The 18,498-nt window shown below is 35.3% G+C and overlaps 1 protein-coding gene across 14 annotated transcripts in view; it reads left to right on the top strand.

Moving 5' to 3' along the window:
- LOC309623716 (uncharacterized protein) overlaps positions 1-18,498 on the top strand; it is a 451,333-nt gene that overhangs the window by 267,255 nt on the left and 165,580 nt on the right. For all 14 annotated transcript variants that reach the window (XR_014241484.1, XR_014241485.1, XR_014241486.1 and 11 more), the window contains one exon: positions 554-623. Coding sequence is in view for 5 of the 14 variants with exons in the window: in XM_082380838.1 (XP_082236964.1) it covers positions 613-623 (11 nt within the window). In the remaining 9 variants the exon portion in view is untranslated. The remainder of the gene's footprint in view (positions 1-553; positions 624-18,498) is intronic.

Below are 18,498 nucleotides of genomic sequence, written 5' to 3'. Positions count from 1 at the left end.
GAAAACTGGTTAAAATTATTTGCTTGGTCAGAATGCTCTTCATAGTTTTCTCTTAATCCCAGGGGTTAGCAGACCTCAGATTGAAATTAGGAGCCTAAATGGCAAATAAAACCATTCAACCAACCAAGTCAGTTTTATTTTCTGTAAAGTAAAATCTCCAAATTCATTTTAAAATTCAATTTAATGTCTTTTGAAGTGTCCCTATAGCAATCATCTCAATTTAATGCATTTTGAAGTGTCCTTATAACAATCATCTCAACTCTGAATTCTAATTTTAAGATAGATATGTAGATAGTCACATTAAGAGATAGTTACATCAATCTCTGGGTTGCATTGTAGTAACTGAACACATCACTGAAGACTTGACTAGTGGTGGAACTAGGTCCCATCTCACAGGTCACCCAGAAACAATTTCATAAAGGAAAGCCTATGGGGGAAAAGAAATACATAAGGGAAGCATTGCAGACCAAGGGAGATGGAGTCCTTCTGAAAGGTCAAGTAATTTTTGTCTTAATACACAATTTAATTTCTCTACCTTTTCTATACTTTGCAGGCTATAAGGACAATCATTCTTCAGAGCAGAGGACAACCATGCAAAATCATTAAAGTGATATGCTTGTGAGGTAAGTCCTTCCTCACTTGATATGGTTAGTAGGTACTAAAAAAAAAAGTCCCTTCTATTCTAATACTATTCTAATACTATCTCTATAAATGCCCATTTTTTCTCTGTTGTGCTCTCTCTAGCTCTTTTGTTTCTCTCTTTTTCTGCCTCAGGCTAGGATGCATGTTCCAGTTATAAGAATTAACTCAACAATCCAGGCAGATTGAGTGTTCCGAAGTAATAGCGTATCCAAAACAAGATTACCTTTCTTTTTTCCAAGGTAGAAACTATTAATTAAAAGTGTGCCACTTAAGACAGGTCTGACTGGACAAGATGAGAGTTTGAATCACTATCAGATATATGTTTGGTTGTATTTCAACCTTGAGGGAGAAAAAAAAAAATCAGGTTAAGATTAATGCATCTTTGCTAATAATATGACATGTAAATCACAAAACAACCTCATAAGTAGTAATAGCATGGGTTTAAATATACTCTGTCACCTTGGAGAAATAATGTTTTTATCATATAGGGAACCCATAAGATAGTACAAAATGGAAAAGGACAATAAATAAGCAAAGCAGAAGCCTCTACTAATTTAGTAGCGACCACAGGTTTTCAACACAAAGGGGGCATTCTTTGGTAACATGGTTCAAAATAATTTTTATTTAGGTAGAAAATAAAAGCTTCGCATAATTAGGTGCATTTAGTTTAACGGTTGTTGCAAAGTCTCCTTTTTTTTTTTTTTAAATGAAACCTTCTTTATTTATTTATTTATTTATTTTTGGCTGTGTTGGGTCTTCGTTTCTGTGCGAGGGCTTTCTCTAGTTGTGGCGAGCGGGGGCCACTCTTCATCGCGGTGCTCGGGCCTCTCACTGTCGCAGCCTCTCTCGTTGCGGAGCACAGGCTCCAGACGCGCAGGCTCAGTAGTTGTGGCTCACGGGCCCAGTTGCTCCGCGGCGTGTGGGATCTTCCCAGACCAGGGCTCGAACCCATGTGCCCTGCATTGGCAGGCAGATTCTCAACCACTGCGCCACCAGGGAAGCCCGCAAAGTCTCCTTAATGGCGGTGAAAATAAAGAAAACCTCCCAAATGAGAACAAGTAAAAGATATTTATCAGAGTTTGATATAGCAAGAGAATAGCCACCAACACTTGCATTTCACAGAGACTACATGGCAGGCAGAGAGTGGAAAATGTTTATAGTGGAAAGAAAAGAAAGCTTCACATGTGACCTGATTGGAGATGTTGGCACAGGGAATCTGGGGGTGGGCTGACCAGAGTGGGGCATCCTGCGTGACTGTTTAGGGCTCATAATTGGCTTTTTGTGGTTGGGCCTAAGTTGGAGCTGGAGGGCAAAGATCAGGGAAGCTGTCAGTTATCAACTAGTTCCTTACTATTTGGGGCCAAATGCTGCAGAGGTTGTGGTTTAAACTGATTGCTGCAGAGGTTCTGTGTCAGTGTTCTATTTTTACACATGAGATGGCCATTGTCCATTCATACAGTCACTGTTATAGTATAAGAGCAGAAACTACTTCAGGGTTCCAGGTAATAAGGATTTAGTAAGTTGTACAGTGCTTAACCTCTGCTTTCTGGATGTGGTGATTGGCCTAAATAAGCGTTTTGCATTCAAGTTCAAGCTGTGTGGAACATATTATTCCAACTCCGAGGAGGCTAAACTGGGAACCAGAGTCCTTCAATAATGTATTTGAACTTACAACGAAGAGAGAGCAAGACTCAATTGGGAATATAGGGAATGTACAACTTGGACTTGACAACAATTCCACCTCTACAGCTGTGCCAGAGACCAGTCTGAGAAATAAGGTGGAGAACCAGGGGAGGGTAGAGATGGGAAATCAGTAGGAGTATATAAAAATGGAAAAGTCTACGTTTCTGAAACATAAAGTCAAGCAGTACCCCTGCCTTTCTTGAAATTTTGCACAAGAACTAGTTAATTCCCTTGTTTGCCAAAGTGTTTTTGTGTCATCTTTTGCAGTCTAATGAATCTTGATTATTACTCGTTAAGAGTTTATGAAATTCCTGTTATGGATGAGGCACTGTGGCCCACAGTACTGTGTTCTCTGATATTTGGCTCTTTTCTCTTCGAGGCACATGGAGACTGTACTTCCGACACCACCAATTCCTTGCGCACTTAGGAAGAATCACGTGGCTCTGGGGCAATGACATATTATTAGAAGCGACAGATGTCACTTCTGAGCTTAGATATTTAAATGCTGAAGGAATTATTTCATCTCTTCTCTGTCTTCTGACACTGGATATTATGGAAGTGGCCTCATGTCACCTAAGTGACACTGGGTGATTGATCAGTAATGAAGCTGAAAGGTCACCAAACACTGTAAGTGAAGACAGATTAGAGTTTGGACTTTATCCTGGGGGCATGCAATATTCAACAGGTATTTCTGATTATATATTCTGTTCAAAGCAATGTGCTAGTGAGAATAGAAAGTAATTACACTCTTGTAAGCAGGGAGTTGACATGGTCAAATGTGTGTTTGTGAAGGATCACCCTGGCTGCCTTGTGCAAAATAGATCAGAGAGGAAAGTGAGTGCAAAGGAGAGACCAGTTAAAGAGCTCAGTCTTTGCATGAGACAGAAGAAGTGGGTGTACTTCCCTTAACTACATTTTCATACAAAACAACCGAATATTCCCTGGGTTTTGATATGTGGAGGAGTGAAAGAGAAAAAGAATACTGGTCCCTAAAAATCAGGAAGTTTATAATTTAAAGAATAGCTATGTGCCAGCTGCTTATAATTTATTTTCATGCTTGAGAATGCCTTCCATAATAAGCACATTCTGGCAAAGCATAAAATAAATAAACTGAAATAGAATAAAACCTATTAGATGTTAGAATTGTAGCACCAGATAATCACATCACTACAAAATATGAATATACAATTTTATATATACAAACACATTAAGTTGAAAGAAACTTTAACTGAATTTCGGTAAATTAATCAATAAAACATGTTTTTGTATACAGCATTTTTTTGGCATACTGAGTGTTCTTAATCTTTAAAGCACATGAGTATAATACCTCAGGAAAGACCTGTTCTCCACACATTTCCTGTATAAAGTACAGAAGAAATAATAAAGAGCCAGTGTGTCTTTCTCTGCCGTGTGATGTTGGCATACATAAATAAGCTTCTTTGTGCATAAAATAAAAGGAGTGGGACCAAAGTTTCTGATTTTTACAGTGTTTTATTCTTTCTTTAAAAAAATAGCCAGATCGAGGGGAAAGCCATTTAGGAGAAATAATTGTCTTCTAACAGCCAGCTTGCAGAAACTAAAACACATAGCAATGATGTAAAAAAAAGTTGTTTTGACACTTTGGTAAATGAAAGTGTAAGATACATAGGAATATATTAGAGGTGCATGCATATCTGTGGCCCGTGAAAATTGCTGATTATAAAGGAGAGGGTTAATGATCTCTAATTGTGCTGTAATCTGAGTGCAGTATAATAGTAATGAAGATAACAGATTTGTGTGTTAACATGAAAAATATTAGAGGGGTGGATCCACAATGTTTGGGGTAATTAATTCTACCCTTCACTCCCTATAAACATATCCATATATAAACTGAATTAGATTCGAAAGAGAATCCAAAGAACCAAAAATAGTCTCTGAACAAGCTTAATATTGTATGGGAGATTAAATTACTATTTTTGATGTTCTCTGTGACTGTCTCATTTAGTTTCTATTGTGTTTGCTTTTTATTCTAAGGTGTTTTTTTTAAATGAATTGAATAATGCATAAAAATCTGCAGACCTACGCAGAAAGTTTGGATGCAGTGCCATTTAGAGTTTGATCTCACAGCAAATCCTAATAGATTTCTGGTGGTATCTGTATCTATATCTATATCTCTATATATTTTGTTGTTGTTGTTGTTGCTGTTTAGAGCTCTGAGTGTGTGTGTGTGTGTGTGCATTAATCTTAGTCTTTCCACTTCAAGGAAAAATATTAGACAATTGACATAGTAGATATTTTGCATCTAGTGTCAACCTGCTTCTATTTAAACTAAAAGAGAAATCAAATTGCTTGTGAGAATGGTAGAAGCATGTTGTTTAAGGGCAAGCTACTAAGAAATGGATAAAGGCATTTAGAGGTGAATAATAGAACTGTAAATTAAGAAGTAGAAGATAAAATTATTCACCTCTGTTTCTAAAAGCAGATGATGCCCTTTTCACAGTTCTAAAACCCTTCAAAGCAGCAATGATCTCATTGTTTGTCTTATTATTCACTATCAACATACTTAGATTACTGTTCTGCAAAATTATTTTGCTTGGGCGACTTTAACAAGTACCAGAAACTTACAGTTCACCTCTATAATTATCACAGCATTCCCGGGAATCATTACAAACCAAACCAAAAAAAAGTTAAACTTGAAACGTTGTTTGTGAAAGGACTTTAAATTTTATTTGCTTTTAATGCAAGGCATGGTGGTCTGTCTCTGCCTGTGTGTGTCCTCTGTACTTACCAATGTCAACAGTATGTCCAAATTTGTGGAGAGACCAGACACTGATACCACCTGGGCAAAACAAGTAATTCTTAGTTATTCAAATTTACAGAAGAAAAGAAGCACATACATGTTCATGGCAAAACGATGAATGTTTCAAGGACCTGGATACCAGTATCCTTCTCAGGGGATCCCCCAAGGCAGATTGTAATTTCTGAGGAAGGGAGGGGTTCCTCACACCTCAGGAAGCTCCATACCCCAATCAAAGTGCATCTTTCCACTCATGGCTTGAACGACTCTTCTTTTAGTCTCGTCTGGACATATGCCAGAGACTAGCTTATCTAGGCCTGGTGCACTTCACTTATCATGATTATGCAATATGCGATTTGTCTAAAGGGTACAGTATAGGTCAGTGCTTTTAGGCGTAACGGAAGGTTTTATTAATCATCCTCAGCCCCTATGGGATAAGTCATTCTCCCTGAAGTTTATATGTGTACTTAGAGCTAGAACAGAACTTCGAAACTAGAATAAGGGTCACTTAGCCCGATGTCTTTGGAAGCTCATGAGATCAACTCTGAATGCTACACTGCGCCCCTTGGAATAGCTTTATACATCAGTAAGGTCAGAGTTTACCACCACCGGTTCCACTCCCACGCCTCTTCCTTTCATTCTGAATTTGAATAGAGGAAAATGTAGAGTTATTTGTTAGTCTCCTGTAAAAGCTTGGGTAACATTAGTTGCTTTAACACATGATCCTCAAGGTTAAATAAGATTAAAGGTTAAACTTGATTTCTTGACAGCATTGAAATGAAGATATTCCCGGTCAGTGGGTGGCTTTCTTCACATGGTAGTTCAGGAACTCAAGGTCTCCTTTCTTATAGCTCCAGTGATCTGTAGTGTCTTGGATCTCTCTATTTTCAAAAGACAAATGTGAAAAGAACTGGAGGATCAGGGTGAGATTTATATGGTCCAGCCCTGGAAGTGGTGCATGTTAATTTGGACTCAGTCATATGGGAATGTAGTCAAGCTATGTACCCAGGAAAAAGAATTTTAGTGAACAGCTATGAACCTCTGCCTCAGCTTTTCAAATCCAGCTTTGTGGAATGTAGACCTAGTGGGAGACAACATAGACCTTATTCTCTATATTGTATTGTGTAAAGGGTCTCACAATACAGTTTTTGTTGTTGTTATTAACATATGTGACTTTGCCTATTACAATGTCCCATATACTTGTAGGTTTCTTGGACCAATGATCTTCAAAATGGGGGTGGAATTGGGGGCGGGAGGAAGTGATTACAAACATATCCAGAAAAACTCAGACTTAAGTCTTCTAATAAAGTATGCTTACATGAATATGAAGAAGAGATGGTAACAGGCCCTTAGGACCTATAAGACACTTTCTATAATCCATCTCCCTACCTGTGTTTACTATCCTTACCCATCTCTCTCTATATCAATTTTATCTTATATTAGGTGTTCTCATATACAAAGAAATACTACAAAATGTTCAATTATCTAACAAAAATTATAGAACCTACAAAATATCTACATCTGATTAATATGTTATTTCCCATTTAAAAATTAATCATATTATTTTATCAAGATTTATTAAATGAGTCAGTATTAATTCTATTTTTTTCCCTTTCTATTTGCCATCTTCCCCTAGTCATTGTTTACCATGCTTACCATGTTGTGTAGTGGCTAGAGTTCACTTTCCCATTATAGACTCTACTATTTATCAGTGTTCTATAATTTCATTAAATATCATTCATGTAAATCATGAGCCTATAATTACAACTTGTTCTTTTCTGTTTGTTAAAGCTAAAGGGTGATGCACAAATAACAGAGATCTAGATGATAATTTCCCAATTCTTCCTGAGTGTTTCTTTCTTGTTTGATATGTTATACATCACTTGTTACTAGGAGTGTACTTTGGGAATGTACACTAGGAGTGTACATAGGGAATGAATTTTATAAAAACAGTGCCCTCTTGGAGTTGAGTAATGTGAGAGACTTGTACATTGCTATAAGAAAATACACTAAAATGCAGTAGCTTATATAAAATTGTTAATTTCTCTTTACTTAGGTAGTCAACTGGTAAGAAGTATACTCTTATATGGCTGTCCTCCTAAAAATGTATATTTTCATCCTTGGTCCTTCGATACTTAGGATATTGGCCACAGCTGCACGGCCAAAAATTGACAATTTTTTTCTGTAAGATCTCTATTCTATTTTACTCATGACAGAAACTACAGTTCATCTGAGGAAAAAATGACAGTACTGAGATAGGAGGCTCATTTCCAATTGAACGAGTTTTTGATCCCACCCCTGGATTATTTTTACATTATGAATTAGCAAACCCAAACCAATGAGTTATATAAAATATGGGCAGAGCTATATTAACCTGGAGAATTTTAGCACTTATAAAATAACATATCAGTTCCTATTATAATGTCCCAACCTGTTCTATATGCCCTAAAGTGTGTCCAGATGCATACTTTTCTCACATGTGATTGTAAAATCTCTAGCCCTTGACTTCACCCAGTGACCCATGTAGTGAGAAGTTTGGAAATTAGCATTTAGTTGTATAAGAACTATATGAAATAACTGTGGCTGAACAGTCTTGCTGTAGACTGTATACAGTGTAGCCTAAATGTATTTGCTGCAAAGGACCCGTCATTTCTTGCATGATATAAATCTAAAATTATTTATTTATTTTGCTGTTTAATAATGCTTTTTTTTTTTAATTTTTTTTATTGATATATTTATTTTTGGCTGTGTTGGGTCTTCGTTTCTGTGCGAGGGCTTTCTCTAGTTGTGGCGAGCGGGGGCCACTCTTCATCGCGGTGCGCGGGCCTCTCACTATCGCGGCCTCTCTTGCTGCAGGGCACAGGCTCTAGACGCCCAGGCTCAGTAATTGTGGCTCACGGGCCTAGTTGCTTCGCGGCATGTGGGATCTTCCCGGACCAGGGCTCGAACCCGTGTCCCCTGCATTGTCAGGCAGACTCTCAACCACTGCGCCACCAGGGAAGCCCCAATAATGCTTTAAAAAAAAAAAGAAAAAAAAAAAAAGAAATAAACCTTCGGCAGTAATGAGTTTAAAATGTGATTTTAATAAAAAATTACCTCAATGTTGATAAGAAGTCTGTAATTTGCAAAGCCTGAGGGCTGTATGTAGTGTTGTCACAAATCCTATGGAGTTAGATGCATCAACATCTTTTAAAAAAAGAAAGAAAAGAGAGAAAAAGGAATGGCATGAAGCCCAGAGAAAAGATGTTTCCAACAGTCCCATGATTATATTCAGAGGACAGAGCATCTACCCCAAACAAAGGTAATATTGGCTAGTTTCAGGAGACCGAAGAGAAGGAGTGCAGTTTTCCCCAGACACCCCATCATAAATCAATTTTGTGTTCAATGTTCACCTCACAGTTTCACAAAGATCATCACCATCATCAGAATTCCAAGGATCTCTACCCTCCATGGGGGATGGTTCTTACCCCTTAGATACTACTGAGAAACTTAAGAGACAGAGAAGAGAGGGAGAGTAAGATACAATTAAACTCCTTTGTTTAGAGGAGCCTAGGTTCTGACTTTGATTTTGCTGCTAAAATAGCCCTGGGGAAAAATTTCTTGAAAGAATAAAAATGATCAATTTTGGTTTCAAATTTTGTAACTCGCAATAAATCTATTTTCTTGTCTCACTTCTGGTATTTTTCACAATCAAGGTATAAAACACATTAATGTTTTATCACAAATAATGACTGTGAGATTATGTTTGAGTTTGGGGATTTCAAAGTCATTTTATAAGAATTAGTTCAGTTGTTACACATTTTGTCTGGAAAGTCTAAGTAATATCATTAAAAGGCCAGTTTAACTGCTTTGAAAAAATGTGTTTGATATGATATTCAATCTTTCCGACTTCACATTTCATTCTCTGTACATCATCTTCTACAATGACCCACTTCTTTCTTTCTGAATTCCCTCCCTTAGATTCCAGAGCATCAAGACTTTGACCCTTTAAAATCTATGGGTAGCATGTAATTACCTATACAGTCATGAAAATATATTAAATGTCTAACTGGAATCTAACTTAATCTTGAAAACACATATAAGCCCTATCAGGAATAGGTTCTGAATTTGGAGGACAACAGTAAAACAAGCAAAGAAACACTGACTAAGAGGTTCTTGCTAGTCCTAGAATTATGGCAGAGATCAGGAATGCTGAGGGCCAAAGAAAGCTTGAGAAAAGTGATTTTTGAACTGAGTCTTGAAGACTGATGAGATTATGGTCAGGCAGTTATGAAAACCACCCTTTTATGTTGAACTGTTCCCTTAACTCCTGGGTTATAAATGCTGTTTTTTACTACCTCCAACATTTCCATTCCAGCTGTAATAGGTACATACTAATAGCATGCAAAATGCTAAGGAAAAGGGTCCATGATGTCTTAGAGTTGAGAATTAGGGGTATAAGACTTGAGGGAGGGCTTCCCTGGTGGCGCAGTGGTTGAGAATCTGCCTGCTAATGCAGGGGACACGGGTTCGAGCCCTGGTCTGGGAGGATCCCACATGCCGCGGAGCAACTAGGCCCGTGAGCCACGATTACTGAGCCTGCGCGTCTGGAGCCTGTGCTCCGCAACAAGAGAGGCCGCGATGGTGAGAGACCCGCGCACCGCGATGAAGAGTGGCCCCCGCTTGCCACAACGAGAAGAAAGCCCTCGCATAGAAACGAAGACCCAACACAGCCATAAATAAATAAATAAATAAATAAATTAAAAAAAAAAAAAAAAAAAAGACTTGAGGGAGGGATCACTGAATAGAATTTTGTCCACCAATCTGATATTTTTTATGTTTTAGGAAAAGTTGGATGTACTTTACCACAACTATTGGTGGGTCATTTGAAAAGGCAAACGAAGGCAATTAAATGTTGTTTATGTGACAGCTCCCAAGTATGCAGGCAATATACCTGCCAGTTTTTCTCCTGTCTGGAGGAAGTGTTCAATGGGGACTTGGTTATGGGGGATGGCATAACTTATATGGGTTCGTATGAGAGCTCCACAGTCTAAGTACTACTCTGTTGGCTTCCCTTTAAATTGATTTCTCTTACATCAAAATAATGTAAATATGGGGAACTACTCTCAAAGTTAGAAGGTACTTGCAACCCTCTTCTTGGATCCTGCACAGGGAGGGGAGTTCTCCGGGGAGCTGTGAAAGTAGCCTGTGGTACTCCTTAAGGGAGCAGATCAGACTAAATCTTACAATTTCCAGAAATATATTGTTAAATGAATAGTAAATCAGAAACTTTGCTAAAACAATTGATAGCTCCATTAAAAGTGAAGAGGATTTTTTAAAAAAATATGTATTCTAAATAATCATGCAGGGAGTTAGTGGTATTTCTTTAAAAATAATCATGGGCATTAGAACTGTTAGATCCCAAATTGAAAGAATTTTAATCTATATGGAAATAGATGGAACACAAATGCTGCACGCTACTTTCGTTATCATCGGTACATATCACTAAAAGAAATAAAACATCACACTAAAACAATTCACAGAATATTAAATGGGGGGTTAATAATTGCTATTTTTTAATATAGAGGAAGAGAAATGTTTAATAATTAGTCAAAATTTAGTGATGAGCTAAATGGTGAAAAATCAAGGACAGACAGAATATATGACTTATATAAAATAATAAAGGGCAGAGGTTTTTTTGGTAGTGCCTTGTTTATTTCCTTTATCAGTGCATTTTAAATGAAATTATTAAAAATAAGGACTATAACTGAGATTGTTTTCAAAACCTAATTATACCAGAAATATAATTGGTAACAGAGAAATTGAATGTATAAAGAGTGAATTCGGGGCTTCCCTGGTGGCGCAGTGGTTGAGAATCTGCCTGACAATGCAGGGGACACGGGTTCGAGCCCTGGTCTGGGAAGATCCCACATGCCACGGAGCGACTAGGCCCGTGAGCCACAATTGCTGAGCCTGCGCGTCTGGAGCCTGTGCTCCGCAACAAGAGAGGCCGCGATAGTGAGAGGCCCGTGCACCGCGATGAAGAGTGGCCCCCGCTTGCCACAACTGGAGAAAGCCCTCGCACAGAAACTAAGACCCAACACAGCCATAAATAAATAAATAAATAAATAAATAAATAAATAAATAAAATTAAAAAAAAAAGAAAAGGAGACATAAATTAAAAAAAAAGAGTGAATTCTGTGAATATATAGAGGGTGAATTCTATACTGTCTTGTTATTAATACTGAGGAAATAATGGACATTTTCTGTGATGATTTGGCTAGACAAGAAAGTGTCATCATTTTGAAAATGTATACACATTGTTTATAGAAGCCTAGAATATAAAGACAGCGGCCTCAATATATATCTGATTGCAATGAACCATAAAATCCAATAGTAACCTTGTTAAAAAGCCTGTGGATTCAATTCAGTTTTGCTAGATTGTGAGTCAAGTAGTAAGGGAGAGAGATTTTATTAAATATCCCTCAATATAAAATAAAACTTCATTACCTCATAAAACACTGTATTTAGTTTCATTCCCATTTTTATAATAAAACACGTGATGTGTCTCCTTTCACAGGTAAAATCTAATGAATGACAATGAAAAAGTATTAACTTGAGTCATGGTAAAAGTAGAAGTGCCACGGATACTATATTATCTGAATTAAAAGAATTCCAATTTGTTTATTTTTGTGTGCCTATATATATATAGTGAATTTTTAATATAGCAAGAAAATGGAACCACTTATTTACACTGGATCATCAGAGGAGTTAAGCTAAGGATCTGAGATGTAATAGATAAAAAGTTTTCCAAAAGTTAGGAATTATAAAATAGTTGAATGCCTTTCATCTGAAAACGTTTCAAAATAACTTGTAAAGACCGAGAACGAATTTCAACTCACAATCTATTGAATAGAGTAAAGCCAATATGAAAGTTAAAGAAGAAACCTGTTTCCCCTTCTTAGCATTAGATCATGAGTTATTGCAAACTGAATCTTGATTATCAATTATTGATCAAAAATACTGAAGATCCAGAGTTCATATATTATCAAGTTATTTGAATGCTATGAATATCTTCACAATGAAAAGATTACTTACGTTATTTATGTGAATTTAAATATTCTTCCACATAAATAATGTATTCTCTCAGTGAAGAACAGTGAACTACTGCTTTTGGTTTTGTGTATGAATTAAAGCTTAAGAAATTTTCATGAAACACTGTACTATGTAACAATGCAACATTATATAATTTCTGTTCTTTCTTTGCCTTTCAGTTTAACTATCATTGCTGCATTGTTCTTTACTGATTATATTATTTTATCAACTAAATGACCTAGTTTATTGAAACCTAGAAGAATATTGAACAACTGTTAACTTAACCTCTCTAGGTCATTTCACAGGCATTAGCTTCTAACCTATTTGTTTCTGCATACTCTACATATTTAATATCTATGAATTTCCTTCTCATAATATTTGTTCACTCATCCACATCATTAATAATGTTATTAAGTGAGGACAAACCCAACACCAGTACTCCCTTCCACCTTGAAATATCCTGCTGATGTAGAGGTTGTGTGTGATTGAATTCTTGTTAGTTCTTTAAGGATTATTAATGTGGGATTAGCCTTTCAACAATAGTACATATTTAAGAAAAACTGGGTTAATGCACAATAGGGAAATGGTTTTCAAAAAAGTACCTGAAAAAAGCAGGTTTGGGTCCAGAGTGGGCACACTGCAGGAGGGTTTTAGTTTTTTAGATGAGGGGAAAGAATACTAGTGAAAGCTGAAGCAAGAGGGACAAAAACAAAACAGAACAAAACCCTCTGTCTTTGCAGATTTATTAAGAATCACTTCTGAGGCATTTTCAGTTTTTTAGGCTCTAAAATGATGCTTCCTTGAGCTTTGTTTAAATTGATAATAGGTCAGTTTCCTTTCAAGTACAGGAATAGGAATCTTTCATTTGAAAGAGATATTTTAATTTATAATCTATTTTCTAACAGGAAATCAATTTTCCCATCATTGAAGTCAGTATATACAATTTGTAAGCAAAATTTTTTAGTTTATTTTTCTATTCTTCTTAAATCTGGTCTATTTAAAATTGCTTAGGTATATGTTTTTCATACTAATAGTGCAATGGAAACTAGTGCAAATTAAACAAGGGATTTTACTTTTTCTGCATTTAAATTAAAATGAAGACAAAAGTCTGGCATTTATTTTTAGGGAATATGATAAGCTTCATAAAACACAGTCTATTTCAATAAAAATATTATCCCCAAGCAACAAGAATAAGCAAGGAATAATATACACTCTTTAAATATAATGGAAAACAAAGGCACAAACTTTAAGAGATTACCTTATTTTTCTTTCTAGCAAGAATTTTTCAAAAAACATCCATTAGTCTAAAAAGGGTACTATTTACAAAAAATCAGTTTCCCTATATTTTGTTATTAAATTATCCTCTACTCTTTCTAGCCATTTGCTAAGCATGCAAAACTGACAAAACAGAAGAGTAGTAGGACATGGATAACTCAAAACAAATCAACTACATAGCAACTAAGAAATAGTAACATCTAATGACAGAAACCACTACTCAACTGACAGTTAAAAAGGAAACTAAGGGAAACTATGTTTTAAATAAAAGGAGTATTCATACAAATACATATGTATTCTTTATGTTTTTTATGAAAATGATCAAATTGAAGAATTTGGTTAATAACTTATTGATTAAAATATCTATGTTTTCCATTTCACTTTGTTTCAAGGTTTCATCCAGCTATAAGCCTTATAATTAAAGTCCAGTTTTCCATGCCAGTATGCCACTTTTCTGCAAAAGTGTGTGTTCCTCTTTTTTAAACAGATTTATCTGCTTGGTTTTTATAGATAAATGTTAGAAAGAAGAAGAAATATTTTGAAAAATCAAGATTGAGAGACATGTGAGGGATTTATACATAGTATTTATATCAAAGATCTAGCATTCAAGATTATAAACCCAGCCTTTTTTTAAATTGAAAGTTCTCTACTTACGATGTATTGTATAATGTACTGAGGTAAGTTTCATTCACTACCATAAGTTAAATTCATTACGATGCATATTGTAATTCCTATATAAAATACAGATTTGTAAAATAAAAACCACAAAACAAAACAAAACCCAGCTATGAATAATAAGACAGTAGTGGATATTAAATAGAATTATAAAGATAATTACTACAAATGAAGAGAGAAAAAGAATAATAGAAGAAAAATTGGATGGGGTAAAAAGAAAATAACAAGATGATAGATTTTACTCCATTCATATCTATAAATACATTAAATTCTAATAATAAGCAGAGCATTTCAAAGACAGAAATTGTCATGTTGTATTAAAAGAAAGAACCAACTATATGTTATGTATAAGAAACATAATTTTAAAATATATAACAAAATAAAAGAATAGAATATAATAAAAGGATGGAAACATTAGTCAAAATAAACTAGCAGCCAATCACCCCAGGGCAAAGCAAACTCTAAAAGGAGCTTTCTTTGACTTACAAGAAATTAGTGAGCTCTATATTTACTCAGAAAATTTCCTTGATGACTCTTTTTGGAGCAGAAAGGACCTGAGAGTGATATGACCCGCCCTTCTGGCAAGGGAAGAATTTCTCTTTGTGCCAAGATAAGAGGAGGGGGAAGAGGAGGGGGATGGTGAGATGGGTTTACTTATTACCACTAGCACAAGTGATGATACACGGACCTCCCCTGGGCATCCCCACGTCTTCCCTAACTCCCACCGGTAGCTAGCATGAGATGCTGGGAGTGTGTTGCCAGAGGAGGGACCGATTTGTGCAGGGCGAATGCAGAACAGAATAGGCGGTGGGTCTGTGCAGAAGCAGAGAGAAACAGGAGGAAGTGGTCTCTAGAATTCTCAGAAATCAAGGGGAGAACTTTGGGTTATCATAGCTTATGGTTCTGGGAATCCATCTACATTGAAACAAATCCCTGGGAAGGGGGCAGGGAGACACCAGCCCATGTTTGGGTTATGTCAATTGTTAAATTCATGGTTATTTTGAAGCATGGTAGGCAGGTAAATTATATACAGTTAGGGATCTGACCCAGTTTAGGGGTGGAGATCAGAAAAGGCTTTAGCCGAAATGCAATGAAGGGAGTAAGAGCTGAATCAGGGCAGGACCAGGGAGAGGTGATCAAAGCAGAGGGGGCACATGCAGATCCCAGTGCAGTGGAGGTAGGAAGAGAAAGGTCCATTCTAAGAACTCTGAACATAAACACAGAAACGTACAGCTTGCCTCTTCGCCTACACACATCTCCTCCCGTTGTACAAATCAGGTTAGATGGAAGGACAGATACATCTGTCCTCAAGCTGGGGGTTATGTTAATAAAAGATGAAATAGATTTCAGAACAAGGAAAATTACTAATAGGGATAAAAGGATATATTTCATAATTATAAAGTGGTCAATTCATTGGAAATATACCTCGATTCTAAATGTGTATGCATCTAACAATAATCCATAAAATGCAATAAGAAAAACCTGTTAGACATGAAAAAAACATAGAAAAATTCACAATTGTAATAGAAAAATTCAAAACACTTCTCTCAGTAATTGACAAAAATGTAGAACAAATATCTGTAATTAAATAAATTTGGACAATATTCTCAAATAATTTATCTAATCAAAATTTATACAGTATTCCAGCTAACAGCAGAGTACATATTATTTTAAAGTGCACATAAAAGTTTTTCCAAGATAAATCACATTCTGAGCCATAAAACAAACCTAAGATAAATAAAGAAATAAAAATATTTAAAATCATACAAAGGGTATTCCCTGACTGTAGTGGTATCAAAATAGAAAAAAATAAGACAAATACTGAGAAAATATTCAAATGTTTGGAAATTAAATGAAGCACTTTTAAATACAGTAATGCATAGGTTCAAGAAGAAATCCAGCAGGACATTTGAAATTGTTGTGAATTAAATAAATGTTAAACCACAACATGTAGAAATGCATGGGCTGAAGCTAAATCTATAATCACATAAGAATTTTAAGATCAAATGCTCATATTAAAAGAGTAAAAATATTGCAAATCAATGTTCTAGTTATCCACCTACAGAACCTATGAAAACAAGTTCAAATAGAAGTGAAAGCAAGGGTATGTAGCCAAAAGAATTTGAAGCAAGATCTCAAAGAGATATTTGCATATCCCCATCTTCTTATTGAATGAAATTGTTTCATTAGCTGATTTTTCTTGTTCGTTTAGCCCAATGGCCTTTTTGCTCAACAAAATTCCCAGGCTTACTCGTGCCTCACACGCTTTGTACTGCTACTTCCTTTTATTTAAAGATTGCACCCACATATTCATTCTGCTGACAACATTCCCAACTCCATATTCAGGGGTATCACGTTAATATCTTGAAATCAGCCATGGTGGGAGTATTGGAAATCAGCAAAGACTATACATCAATGCTTTGTTATTTGGAGCACTAGTTTACAACACCCCTGCCTAGTAACTATCACTTAGCCTGGTTTATCAAATCACTTGTGAAAATACAGAATTACATTGCTTATTATTTTTAAATCAGGGCATGTATTTTTTAAAACCTTCTCTATTTAGATAAATCTTTGGGATAATTTTATGTGTATCCCAAGCAAGCCAAAACAATAGAGCATAGCATTTAATAGCTAATTTTGAGGTGACAGGGATGACCTCTTGTGGAGACATATTGGAGTTCTCAGAACAATGAGATTCGAATTGGATCGTAGATTAAACAATTTTTAAAACACCTCTCAACAGGAGGTGAATTTTCCTATATTGCTTTTGGCCTTAAAATATGCATTAAGCTTTAGCTTTCTGGCTTTTGTTATTGTTTTTCATAAATGTAGCTCTAAAAATGGCAAACTCTTGATCAATATACTAGGGTGTTTGAGGTCATATTTTAATTGCTTACCCCGGTTAATTTCTTGAATCCTTAGTGTCTGAAATCTTGATGTTGTAATAAAGTCACACATCTAATGATTTAAACAACTCAAGTTTTAAATAGAAATTTCTTTTAATTTTAGATTTTTTTCTATCTTATGGTGATAAAGTAATTACTGGAAAATCGTGTTCCAAAAATATCATTCAGTCCAGATTCCTGATCGAAACTATTGTAAAAGGGAAATTTTCTTAGCTGTGTCAATGTAAAAAGTAGTCTTCCCACACACAATGATGGACATTCCATTTTCCTGAGATAGCTAATTTATACTAATGTAACCCAAGAATAAAATCTTATGTAGAATACATACCTGCAAGCAGCACATGAAATATGTGGTATGCTGAGACAGACAGACACTCCTATAAGACATTGATTTATTGCTGGGAAAATGTCTATCTGGTATTTAGTTACACAGAGCTGAACATAACTGATTATTTGGTTAACTGTACAAGTTTTGGTGTCAGTAAAAGTGGAATTTCAAACCGTATCTTACTAACAGCTTGATTTGGGGCAAGATGATAATCTTTGAGTCATGGTTTCCTCATTAGAAAATCAGAGATCACAGTAGTAATTTAGGGTATTTTTGTGACGTTTATATTATTGAATTAAGCATTTTATAAACTTGCCAAGAAGCTCTTCAGGCCTTAAAAAATAGTACTTATGTGTGATTTTACTTTCTGAAACAAAAAACTTAAAGACACAACTTTTGATTTTCTTGTTTTTTGTATTAATTTGATGGGAACAAATTAGCTATCATTTCATTTGAATTACAGCACATGCTAATTTAAAAGTTTCAGGCCTCATAATAATTAGAATTTAATTCAAAAAGGCATTCTTAATATTAAAATTTGATGAAAAACAATAATAATAGTATTTATTTAAAGGAAAGGCATATGTTTTAATCCTCTGTGATAAAGACTCATAAACTTGTAGTTATTTTTTTTTCACTTTGTAAGGTTTCCATATAACAAAGTATCAGAAACCAAAGCACCCACGTAGCATGAATATGAATAGAAAACATCTTTCCTGAACAAGTGCAAGCTTTACAATTTAATTGCGTTTACACTGATGAGTGTACACAAAGAAAAATCAATTTGTGGGAGTTTATTTCATTGGTATTGAAATTGTATCTATCTTCCCTGATAAGCTAGGCACAAAGGTCTAGTTAGTCTTCTAAGTTCATTAAATTATTCTTTTGCTGTATTCTGTGGTGTTACTTAGTTTTATACGGGTTTGCTAGTTAGATGTTCAAAATTGTTTATCCAAACTAAGAATGTTAACTTCCAATATTTACCAAAAAAACTTCTCATTTATTATAAAGTCACAATAAAAAGGCATAAAATGAATATAAATATACCATTTATTTAAGGTTCTTCTGGAATCATTCTGAAAGTATTAAAAGAATAGGCTGAAATGTGGGTTTATTACATTGGTTATTTTCTCTAC

Source organism: Balaenoptera borealis, assembly GCF_965194805.1.
Source record: "Balaenoptera borealis genome assembly, chromosome: 2".
Lineage (NCBI taxonomy): Eukaryota > Metazoa > Chordata > Mammalia > Artiodactyla > Balaenopteridae > Balaenoptera > Balaenoptera borealis.
Note: the sequence above shows the minus strand (reverse complement) of the source record. Positions and strands in the feature narration are given on the sequence as shown.